The 12,943-nt window shown below is 45.5% G+C and overlaps 1 protein-coding gene across 2 annotated transcripts in view; it reads left to right on the top strand.

The window, feature by feature from the left end:
* Positions 1–11,768: 11,768 nt before the first annotated feature.
* The window catches only part of RNF138 (ring finger protein 138), a 39,842-nt gene continuing 38,667 nt past the window's right edge, over positions 11,769–12,943 (top strand). Inside the window, 2 exon segments of one of the 2 annotated variants that reach the window (NM_001038174.2) lie at positions 11,769–11,987; positions 12,531–12,714. In NM_001038174.2, coding sequence (NP_001033263.1) covers positions 12,605–12,714 — 110 coding nt within the window. In that variant the 5' untranslated portion in view covers positions 11,769–11,987; positions 12,531–12,604. 2 annotated transcript variants of the gene reach the window in all.

The following is a 12,943-nucleotide window of genomic DNA, read 5'->3' as shown; positions in this document are numbered from 1 at the left end:
TGAAGATCAGAGATCCCACATGCCACAACTAAGACCCAACACAGCCGTATAAATACATAAATATTAAAAGCAAAAACTACTTTAGGGGAATTCTCTGGTGGTCCAGTAGTTAGGACTCCTCCCTTCCTCTGCAGGGGGCATGAGTTTGATCCCTGATTGAGGAACTAAGATCCTGCAAGCTGCACAATGCAGCCAAAAATTTGTAATAAAGATTTTTTTAAATTATTATTTTATTTATAGTCAAACTCTTAGAAAATAGGATGGTGGTTGTCAGGGGGCAGAGAAAAGGGGAAAATAGGAGTTGTTCAATGGATATAAAATTTCAGTTTTGCAAGATGAAAAAGTTCTGGAGACCTGTTGCATAACAAGGTACATAGAGTTACCATTACTGCACCACACAGTTAAAAATGGTTAAAATGGAAAATTTTATGTTACATTTTTTTTTACCACAATAAACAAACAAACAAAATTGGTATGTGGGTAAACCAAATACCAATTTATATACCAAATATATAGTTTTATGACACCCAGTTTGGGAAATTATAATCATTGCTGAAATTTAGGAAAGAACTGTCATGTCACTGGTGAAGCCCTTGAGCATCCAAAATAAAAGGTTTAAATATAGAGACTGAACAATGCTCCTCCCTGTTACTATTTTTTTCACCCACAGATCTCTCTCCAGACTTAAGGTGAAACTTAGAGTACACAGCTTTGTTTACTTGTTTTTTCCCTATTTGCATCGGGTGTATGTTCTCTTAGATTTACTGATTTGAGTTGCCAGTCTAAGTTAATATCACTTCTTTATACGATTTTTGATGGGATGTTTGGGAAAAGAAGGCAGTTCTTGTTTTCATTATGGGTACTATTCAAACTGGTGTGAGCTTCCCAGGTGGCTCAGTGGTAAAGAATCCGCCTGCCAGTGCAGGAGAAGCAGGTTGGGTTCCTGGATTCCTGGGTCAGGAAGATCCCATAGAAAAGGAAATAGCAACCCACTCCAGTATTCTGACCTGGAAAATCCCATGGGCAGAGGAGCCTGGTGGGCTACAGTCCATGGGGTAGCAAAGAGTCGGACATGACTGAGCTGCTGAAACTGAGCTGGATCCTATGGCCCTCCCAGGTACGGTCTTTCTGTATCCCCTCATTTCTTGTTCGTAAGAAAAAGGCTTCAGCTTCTTAGACCTTCTTTGAGTCCCAAAGGGCAGGCTCAGACAGTTACCCATCAAGGAAATGAGGGAATACAGAAACAAAGGAAAGGCCAAGTGATGAGGCAGGGTGTGCAGAGCAATCTGATACGCTTCTCAGAAACTAAGACCCACCCCGCCCCCCTTGCCCCAACTTAGTGTGGAGGATGGTAACTTCAGTTTGGATAAAAGCAGGTGGACCCCGAATCCTGCCGACTCTTTCGTAACCCCAGGGACTATATATAGCCCATGCTCCTCTGTCCATGGAATTTCCCAAGCAAGAATACTGGGGTGCGTTGCCATTTCCTCCTCCAGGGGATCTTCCCCACCCACGGGTTGAACCCGCATCTCCTGCTTTGCAGATTCTTTACCACTGAGCCACCAGGGAAGCCCCCAGAATGATTGGAGCCAGCCAAATAAATAAATAAAAAATTTTAAAAGGAAGAAGAAAGGAATCATTTGCTAGACTGAAGTGAAGAAGTCAAGTTCCCTGATTCACTTCCCTTTCTCTGTATAAGACTAAAATGTTGACTGAGAAAGTGTGAGATCTTGGCCACTGGGGAGGGATTAATGGCAGATCTGGGGTACCTGACTCCCTGGGCTACACCACAGGGCCCCACACTGGCTCCCCTCCTGACAAACAGGATGTGGGGAGGGGCATGGCAAAGTACACTGGACTGGAATTCAGTGTGGGGGCAGGGTGATGTTCTAGAACAGCGGTCCCCAACCTTTTTGGCAATTTTTTCATGGTGGGGCTGGAGATGGTTCAGGCAGTAATGGGAGCAATGGGGAGCGATGGGGAATGGCAGATGAAGCTTCAATTGTTTGCTCACTGCTCACTTCCTGCTCTGCATCCATTTCTAACAGGCTGAGGACCTCAGTTCTAAAAGATAGAGAAAAAAAAAATTTTTTTTTAAATAAATAAATAAAAGATAGAGAAGAGTTTTCTGTGAGCCCAGTCTGTTTTTTCATTCACTCTGAGACAGTTTGTCAAACAGTGCCCTGTATATGTGTTATCCTCAGAGTTGCTGCTAACAAATAGGAAATCTATGAGGCCACCCAGACTTGTCTCTAATTTAGCAGCCTGTGACCTGACACATTTTTTTGGTGTTTACTTTCAGGAAGTTCCCCGAAAATGAAACTGATAAACAGAAGACTAAAGTTTTATCCGAAATGAAACTGATAAACAGAAGACTAAAGTTTTATCAGAACTGTAGCACCAGCAGAAACTTACCTAACCTGTATAACAGGCCTGTGGTTCATTAAAATCAATGGGGCAAAATTTATGAAAATTCATCAAAGATGATCAAAGTAGATGCATTTTATTGTATTTAAATAATACCTCAATAAAGTTGATTTTTAAAAATAAATAAATAAAATCAACCGGGCAGAATATCCTAATTCCTAGGTCTCAAGAAGGGTCTTATATTTTTTTTTAACTTAAAATTATTTGGCTGTGCAAAGTCTTAGTTGCAGCATACAGGATCCATGCTCCCCAACCAGGGATTGAACCCAGGCCCCCTGCTTTGGGAGCTTAGAGTCCAGGCCATTGTACTACCAGGGAATCCCCTTAACTTTTTATTTTGTATTGGAGTATAGTCAATTAACAATGTTGTGACAGTTTCAAGTGGACAGCAAAGGGACTCAGCCATACCTAGACATGTATCCATTCTCCCCCAAACTTCCCTCCCCTCCAGGATGCCAGATAACATTGAGAAGAGTTCCCTGTGCTATACAGTAGGTCCTTGTTGGTTATGCATTTTACATACAGCAGTGTGCACATGTCGATCCCAAACTCCCGAACTATCCCTTCCTCTCATCAAGAAGAGTCTCATTTTTACATCCAATACTTTTGACAAAATGTAATTGCAAATGAAATAGACCCCTCCCTTCTCATACAGGAGAGTCTACTCTAAGGTCCTTTAAGGTGTTCCCCTGACAACAGTAATGATCTCAGCCAGCAGTATCAGAGAGTCCAATTCATTGACAATAGGATTCTCACCACTGTCAAGTCAACCAAACGATGCTCACGGGACTCAGTGGTTCCCTGCTTTGCTTCATTAACTCTGTACAGCAGCAGACACTGCATAGTCTATGGTTTCTTCTCCTCTCTCCACGTTCTAAATGGAAGTTCTTGTTGTAGTTGTATTTGTTCTGCATTGTGGTACTTAAGGGGTGGTGGATAGGGATTACATTTATGACTTAGTCTAAGACTGCAGGTTGAGGATTTCCTTGGGGGTCCAGTGGTTAAGTCTCCACTTTCCAGTGCAGGGGGCGCAGGTTGGATCCCTGGTGTGGGACCTAAGATTCCCACATGCTGTGGAGTATGGTCAAAAATTTAAAAAAAAAAAACTTGTTTTTAAAAAAGACAGCAGGATGATGAGATATGAAAACTGACCCAGGGGTATTCCCTGGCAGTCCAGTGGTTGGGGCTCTGTGCTCTCATTGCCAAGGACACGGGTTCAATCCTTGGTCAGGGAACTAAGATCCCACAAGCCACAGGATGTAGCCAGCCAAACAAACAAAAAACTGGACTAGATTAAAACTCAACTAAAGGAAGAAGTAAGAGATATTGCACTGGAGAAAGAGTAGACTTATGACATTGCCTCTAGAAGCCTACCTGGAAGGGGCTTTGGATTGTATCCTTTAGTGCGTGTGCTCTGATGCTCAGTCATGACCTACTCTTTGCAACCCCAAGGACTGTATTGTAGCCCGCCAGGCTCCTCTGTTCATGGGATTTTCCAGGCAAGAATACTGGAGTGGGTTGCTATTTCCTACTCCCAGGATCTCCTTTTGAGGAAGTACAAATATATGTGTGTGAAGGGGAAATGACTGGAATCATTAACTTTATGAACAGAGAGTATTTATGTTCTGGAGGTTTCTTCTATACCTTAAAAATTAGCCTTTGTTTGCTTTTAAAACCTGTTGTCAAGCTTTTGACTTCAATTTTATACTGGAACTAGTCTTTTTGTAAAAGTTGCCTTTGTCCTGGCTGTGAGCCCAGGACAGAACAATGCCCTGCTGCTGCTAAATCACTTCAGTCGTGTCCGACTCTGTGCAATCCCATAGACGGCAGCCACCAGGCTCCTCCGTCCCTGGAATTCTCCAGGCAAGAACACTGGAGTGGGTTGCCATTTCCTTCTCCAATGCATGAAAGTGAAAAGTGAAAGTGAAGTCGCTCATTCGTGTCCGACTCTTAGCGACCCCATGGACTGCAGCCTACCAGGCTCCTCCATCCATGGGATTTTCCAGGCAAAGTACTGGAGTGGGGTGCCATTGCCTTCTCCGGAACAATGCCCAGAAGATAAATGTGTGAAGCAAACGAAAGAGGAGGAAGGGAGAAGGTGGTTTAGAAGGAAGGACAGGGACAGGTATCTTTTTCTCCAAATTTGTATCTTTTTCTCAAACATCAGTAAAACAACATCAAAGAAAATTTGGAATGTGAGTTGATTTGTTGACATTTATTGCCATTTCTGGTTTAATCTATGGCTCTGCCTCTGAGGACAGCATAGCTTATCCAGTGGGACAAATGAGCTGCATTCAGAATGTCTGTTTTGCTGCCTCTTTGCCCTCTGTGGATTGGCTTCCTCTGCTTGGGGAAGGAAGGAGGTGGCTGGTTGTTAGTTCCTGTTAACATACCTTCCAAGTTAATGTAAGCAGATAAATAAGGGAGTCCCCAGAGAAAGAGAACCAGGAATGGCTTTCTTGACTTAAGAGAAGCCATTTTGGCCTAAGATATTTTATAATCTGGGTCTGGCCACAATGATTGCCCTTGGACAGGTCTCAGTAATGATCTTAAGGGAACAACGGAATGCAGGAACAGAGAAAAGTACAGTGATAAAGTGGAGTCCTAGTTACTCCTCATGGGATATACATAAAGATGTATCTTTCAGTGTGACAATAATCAAGGCCCCCAACCAAGTGCAGGATGGAAATGTAAGGCTGACTTTCCTGACTTCAGTCAACTAAATCTTGGACTCTGTCAACCTTTGCCTGAATTCTAGGCTGAACTCTCCTCTGCTCAAGCCCCTTCATGAATATGAATGTACCCTTAGCTTAAATCTTCCCCAGTTTGGCTGTTTAGAGGGCCACTAGGATGGGAAAGATCCCCTGTGTTCTCCCTACTTGCTGACACTAATAAACTCTTTCTCCTCCCCATCTTTGGCTTGATTGTGTCTTTTGGCTCAATACCCACCAAGAGATGAACTCAGTTTTCAGATAACATGAATGCACTTAATGGAGAGTGACTAGAATATAGGGATCTCAAGTCCGTATTCTTGAAAGTGTGACAGTCACAAGTTGGGACTATACATACCTCTATGTTAATCAGTTGCAACATGGAGCCTTTATTTCACAATATATATAGGCCCAATGGGGCTACTAATAGGACTGTTATTTAAAATGACAGCTCTATAGCCTTCACATTACAATTGATTGTATGTATAGTCCCAACTTGTGACTGTCACCCTTCAAGAATATGGAATTGAGATCCCTATATTCTTGTCACTCTCCATTAAGTGCATTCATGTTATCTGAAAACTGAGTTCACCTCTTGGTGGGTACTGAGCCAATAGACACAACCAAGCCAAAGATAGGGAAGAAAGAGTTTATTATTTGCTCCAAGGGAGAACACAGGGGATCTTTCCTACAGTAGTGTCCCTCTAAACAGCTAAACTGGGGATGTTTTAAGGTAAGGATTCAGGCATATTCATGAAGGGGCTTGAGTATATGGGCTTCCTGGTGACTAAGATGGTAAAGAATCTGCCTGCAATGTGAGAAACCTGGGTTGGGAAGATCCCTTGGAGAAGGGAGTGGCTATCCACTCCGTATTCTTGCCTGGACAATCCCTATGGACAGAGGGGCCTGGCGGGCTACAGTCTATTCGCAAACAGTCAGACACAACTGGGTGACTAAGTACACACACACACAATAGTGTATAGAAACACTGCTGATATGAAGTTAAATTCAGGTAAATAGCATCGAAATGCATATTTATAATGGCATTTATGAGGACTTGAAATTTAACTGTTCCAAACTGTGGTAGACTAAACAGGTAAATTCGGAGGACCTATGCTAGGGGGCACCTTCCAGGACTGCTGCTGCCAGTACCCCTGACTCTCATACCCCAGCCTGAGGCATCCTTCTGTGTGTGTGTGTGTGTGTGTGTGTGTGTCTGTGTGTGTGTGTCTGTGTGTGTGTGTGTGTGTGTGTGTCTGTGTGTGTGCACGCGTGTGCACATGAGTGCACATGTGTGCGCAAATATTGCAGTGAAGTGGGAAAAAGAAGTAATAAGTATTAATTCAATGCAGTCACTCAGTTGTGTCCTACTCTTTGTGATCCCGTGGACTGCAGCATGCCAGGCTTCCCTGTCCATCACCAACTCCTAAAGCTTGCTCAGACTCGTGTCCATCAAGTTGGTGATGCCATCCAACCATCTCATCCTCTGACGGCCCCTTCTCCTCCTGCCTTCAATCTTTCGCAGCATCACGGTCTTACCCAATGAGTCAGTTCTTTGCATCAGGTGGCCAAAGTATTGGAATTTCAGCTTCAGCATCAGTCCTTCCAATGAATACTCAGGACTGATTTCCTTTAGGTTTAACTGGTTCGATCTTCTTTCAGACCAAGGGACTCTCAAGAGTATTTTCCAACACCACAGTTCAAAAGCATCAATTCTTTGGCACTCAGCTTTCTTCACAGTCCAACTCTTACATCCATACATGACTACTGGAAAAACCATAGCTTTGAATAAACTGACCTTTGTCAGCAAAGTAACATCTCTTCTTTTTAATATACTGTCTAGGTTGCTCATAGCTTTTCTTCCAAGGAGCAAGCATCTTTTAATTTCATGGCTGCAGTCACCATCTGCAGGGATTTTGGAGCCAAAAAAAAAATAGTCTCTCACTGTTTCCATTGTTTCCCCATTTATTTGCCATGAAGTGATAGGACCGGATACCATGATCTTCATTTTCTGAATGTTGAGTTTTAAGCCAACTTTTTCACTCTCCTCTTCCACTTTCATCAAGAGGCCTTTTAGTTCTTTGCCTTCAGCCATAAGGGTGGTGTCATCTGCATATGTGAGGTTATTCATATTTCTTCCAGAAATCTTGCTTCCAGCTTGTGCTTCATCCAGTCTGGCATTTCGAGTGATGTACTTTGCATATACGCTAAATAAGCAGGGTGACAATATACAGCCTTGATGTACTCCTTTCCCAATTTGGAACCAGTCTGTTCCATGCCCAGTTCTAACTGTTGCTTCTTGAGCTGCATACAGATTTCTCAGGGGGCAGGTAAGGTGGTATTTCTGTCTCTTGAAGAATTTTCCACAGTTTGTTGTGATCCACAATCAAAGGCTTTGGTGTAGTGAATAAAGCAGAAGTAGATGTTTTTCTGGAACTCTCTTGCTTTTGCGATGATCTAGTGGGTGTTGGTAATTTGATCTCTGGTTCCCCTGTGTTTCTGCTGTACAACAAAGTGAATTAGCTATATGCATATGTATATCTCCTCCCTCTCCCACCTCCGGCCTCTCCATTCCACCCCCGTAGGTGATCACAGAGCACGGAGCTGAGCTCCCTGTGTGATATGGCAAGTTCCCACTAGCTAGCTATTCTACACCTGGTAATGTACTCGCTGGGTTTCCCTGATGGCTCAGACAGTAAAGAATCTGCCTGCTTTGCAGGAGACCTGGGTTTGATCCCTGAGTTGAGAAGATTCCCTTGAAGGAGGGCATGACAACCCACTCTATTATTCTTGCTTGGAGAATCCCCATGGACAGAGGAACCTGGTGGGCTGCAGTCCATGGGGTTGCAAAGAGTCAGACATGACTGAGTGATTCAGCACAGCACGGCACAGTGTATCCGTGTGTGCCCTCAGTTGCTCAGTCACGTCTGACTCTTTGCAATCCTATAGACTGTAACCCAGAAGGCTCCTCTGTCCATTGAATTTTCTTGGCAAGAATACTGGAGTGGGTTTCCATTTCCTCTTCCAGGGGATCTTCTGGACCTAGGGATCCAACCTGTGTCTACTGCATTGGCAGGTGGATTCTTTACCACTGAGCCACCTGGGAAGCCCATGGTAGTGCATTTAAGTCCAATCTAATCTCCCAATTCATCCCGCCCTCCCCCTACCTCCCCTGCCATGTCCACATATTGGTTCTCTGTGTCTGTATCTCGATTCCTGCCCTGGAACGATGTTCATCATTATCATTTTTCTAAATTCCACATACATGAATTAATATACGAAATTTGCTTTTCTTTTTCTGACTTACTTCACTCTGTGTGACAGACTCCAGGTCCATCCACATCTCTACAAATGACCCAATTTTTGTTCCTTGTTTATGGCTGAGTAATAGTCAATTGTATATCTCAGGGCTTATTGAGAAGCTGTTCCCAGGTTATAATTCTCAAATTTAGCTTGAATAAAAATTTCCATTTCTTTCTTAGATTGATTGATTTTCACTGACAGACTTCTAGTTCGAAAAGAGAGAAGAAAGATGTGTTAGATAGGTTGAGAGGACAGCTGAGGGCTGGGGACCTGAAAGCACATTGCCTCATAGGCTGGGGAGAACCAACCTATGGGTCAGCACTTCAGGCAAATCCAATGACATACAATGAGTCTTCCTCCCAGAGACAGAGGGGAGGGACCCCAGAGATGCAGTGGAGTATAGTTGTCTTGAGAACATGAGGGACCTGCTGCATTGAGGATCAAGAAACCAGAAGATGACAGTGGCAGAGATCTAGAAGGTTCTACAGCATTGGTGAGATGAAATCAACCAGGGCACAGGACCGGGCCATGACCCAGCTAGGACAGGCCAGAGTAGCCCTCACCAGCATGTTACCAGCAACAGAACGCCCAAGACTTGCATCTCAGAGAACAGTCAAAATGATCCTCTTCTGTAGAAAAGTCCAGCGAGAATTTAAGGAGACTTTGTAGCTCTTAGGACCAAGATTCCAGAGTAGTGTCTCAAGTTCATGCCAACTACCCTTTGTCTTTCTTTTTATCTTCCCACATGTCATTTTGAGGATAGCTGACTGAGAGAGAGGGGCTGAGGAAATGTTTAAATTATTTCAACGGACTAAGTTTATAAATTGGTCTAACATTTAGAGTTTTCCCCCTACTGTTCCCCAAACCTGAGGACATTTTATTTACACAGCTGAATGGATCTTGAGTAAATCTGTGACATTGCCATAAAAATATCAAGTAGCTTTTCATATAAAAAGCTGCCAAGACAGAAGGTTATGTATTTTGGCATTTATGGTTTATGTATCTAAGCTTAACTCTCAAAAGATGACTACAGTTTTCTTATACCCACACTCTTGATGGATTTCCACATATGGCCAACTATACACATACATGTAAGCCAAATGACTTACCTGAGTCAGAGAGTATATGAAAAGCAATACAAATGTGTTTGGATTAGTGCATTGAGGAAGGCTGCCATTACTGAGAAAGAATGAAATAAAAGTCACAAAATTAATGTTCTAATTAACAATTCTCAATGAGTAAAGGGAAACATTTACTAAGTAGAAAAAGCATTTTACTTCCTAAAGTGATCAAAATAAGTAAAATATGATTGGGAATACAGTATCAAAAATGTGAAATTTGGAACCCAAGAACCATTTTATGAGAGAATTTAAAAAGCACTTGGGGACTATTGTTATTAGATATCTCTCCCATCAGGTGCTTTTCCTCCTCCGAAGAAATCTGAAGATAAAATTAGCCTGTCTGCTTCCACTTCTACTGTTTTTGCTATGGATGAAAGGAAGAAAATAATGCCAAACACTGTAGATTGGTGGTGGAGGGAATTCGCTGTTGTTTAAAGATGTACATTAAGACCCATTTCAAGTCTGTACAAATCCAATTATTCATCTTCTGCATTATAGTCACTGTTAATGAAAAATTTAAGATTGATACTTTGGCAAATATTTTTTTGTTCTATCATTTTGATAGACAACCAAAAGTATAAATGAATTGAGAGCAAAGGTCATGATACCTATAACTTCCCCATTGGTCCAGTGGCTAAGACTGGACCACCTGGACTCATTGCAAGGAGGCGAAGTTTGATCCCTGATCAGTGGGTTGCCATGCCTTCCTCTAGGGGATCTTCCTGACCCAGGGATCCAATGCATGTCTCTTATGTCTCCTGCACTGGGAGGCAAGTTCTTTACCACTAATACCATCTGGGAAGCCCCAGGGAACTAGATCCCATATGCTGCAACTAAAGATCCCCCATGCCCAGATGATAACCACTCTAATGGAAGAAAGTGAAGAAGAACTAAAGAACCTCTTGATAACCATGCTGACAAAGGTCCATATAGTCATGGCTATGGTCTTCCAGCAGTCATTTATGGTTGTGAGAGCTGGTCTGTAAAGAAGGCAGAATGCTGAGAATTGATGGTTTTAAACTGTGGTGCTAGAGAAGACTCTTGAGAGTTTCTTGGACCGCAAGGAGATCAAAGCAGTCAACCCTGAATGTTCATTGGAAGGACTCATGCTGAAACTGAAGCCCCAATACTTTGGTCATCTGACGCAAACACCTGACTCATTGGAAAAGACCCTGATGCTGGGAAAGACTGAAGGCAGGAGACAAGGGTGTCAGAGGATATGTCTGGATGGTGTTATTGATGCAATGGACTTGAACTTGGGCAAATTCCGGGAGATGGTGAGGCACAGGGAGGCCTGGCTTGCTCCGTGCAGTCCACAGTGCTGCGAAGAGTTGGACACAACTGGCCGACTGAACAGCATGCCCAACATCCAAAACCTCAAGTGCCACAACTAAGGCCCAGGACAAATAAATATTTTTAAAAAGCTGATGACACCTGCATGACATTTATCACAGTGCCAAGAACAATGTAGACAATAAATGACAGAATTGAATTAACTAAGCCTTTCAATGGCTCCTAGTAATGATTCATTTAGCCCATAGTGCAAAGCTTTAACAAAGCATGGTAATGAAACAAGTGAATTGAGGATGCTTTATGATGTTCTATATTTATTTAGCTCTGTTCATGTAATTGTGACTTCATCTTATTCACTTATCAATTGTGTGGATATATCTGGGAATTAACGGCTCATTAAAAAAAAATTTAGTTGATTACGGTAAAATGCCTAGATCCATGCTTCTACCTCATTTTTCTTCGAACCTATCAAACAACAAAACAATGGTGTTGGTGGAAAACTGTATTTGTGACTGTAACTCACTGTGTTAAGGTCTAAAGATGAAGTCTAAAGCCTCTCAAGGAGGCTTATCTATAATTTTTTTTCTCCAAAGGTTTAAAATCCCATAACGGATTATTACAGAACACATCTTGGCAAGATCAAAACATTCTGACAAGGACTAACTCTTTAACACTATTAGGCAAGGCTATTCTTTTTTTAATGGAAAAATTCCTGCAAACACCAATATATATGATAGGAGTTCCGAGAGACGGGATCCTTGCTGGAGGGAGGCTGGGGTAAAGGTGATCACCCAGCTGGTGATGTCACAAGCTGCTGCGGGCTACAAGCGCCGGTTGCTGTGGAGGCCACATTCCCGCCTCTCCTACACCCCAGGCTCGCCGCTCGCTCGGGCAGAGCGATGACCCGGGAGAGCAGCTGGAGAGGGCGGCGGGATCCCAGTGCACCATGAGCCTCGGGCCCGGCCCCGTTTCGGGCCGATGTGCACCACGTATTCCGCCCGCCTCTCCCCTCCCGGCCTCGCCCGCGAAGGCGGCAACGGCTGGACAAGAAGCCCGACTACGGCGCCGGGCTTCTCTACGAACACTCGCCCGGGAAGTGGGTTCACTAGCCTCGGGGCTCTGGGGCTCTTAAGTGAGAGTCTATGCTAGCTGAGTGCGGGGGGCGGGGCGTGAGGCGGGTACAGGGAGGTGTGGGGCGGGGAGCCGAGGTACTGGGTAGGTTGCCGCCCGGAGACCGACGGCCGCGCGGGTGGGAGGGGGGATTTCGGGGAGCGAGTGGTGAAAGGAGCCTAAAAGCCCGGGGAAAGGGAGGCTAGACGCGCCGCAGAGGGTTGAGGGCGGAGCCCTGCGGAGCCAGGTGAGGGTGTGGCCCTGGGCGGGGGAAGGGCTAGGAACGCCCTTCCCAGGTGAGAGGGGAGGCTCCTGGCTCGAGCGGAAGCGACAGTGAAGCCAATCGTCGGGCTCTCGGCCACCGCCTCCCGCTAGGCACCGCCTTCCAGTCCTGCCCCTATGGGAGCAGCGCCCCAGGGCACGAGCCTAGCCCGGCGAGTGCGGTCGCTGTAGCGTCTCCGCGCTCGGCCCCGCCCCTCCTGGGCCCCGCCCCCCGGGGCCCCGCCTCCTTCCTGGCGCGAGCAGCTTCCTGACGCGATTCCCCGCCCCCTTCGGGTTCGCGCAGGGAGTCTGGCCCCTGGCCGCCACCGCCACCCCGGCCGCTGCCGCCGCCATCGCCTTCATCCTTCGTCCCCCACCATGGCCGAGGAGCTCTCCGCGGCCACGTCCTACACCGAAGATGATTTCTACTGCCCCGTCTGTCAGGAGGTGCTCAAAACGCCTGTGCGGACTGCGGCCTGTCAGCACGTGTGAGTAGACGCCCCCTCCCCCGCGCGGAGCCGGCTGGTTTTAGGCCCCGCACCCCGCCCTGGACCCTGGGACGCAGCCTGGTGGGAGCCGAGCCCGCCGCGGCCTCCCCTCTCCGCAGCTCGGCGCTGAGGGCCCATTCCCGGTCAATCGGAGGCCGGGCCGCCCTGCCTCCGATCACTGCTCCCGTCCCCCTGAGCCCGAGCCGTCTGGCCCCGGGGCTCCCTCGTC

The sequence above is a fragment of the Bos taurus genome, chromosome 24 (genome assembly GCF_002263795.3).
Source record: "Bos taurus isolate L1 Dominette 01449 registration number 42190680 breed Hereford chromosome 24, ARS-UCD2.0, whole genome shotgun sequence".
NCBI classification, from domain to species: domain Eukaryota; kingdom Metazoa; phylum Chordata; class Mammalia; order Artiodactyla; family Bovidae; genus Bos; species Bos taurus.
Note: the sequence above shows the minus strand (reverse complement) of the source record. Positions and strands in the feature narration are given on the sequence as shown.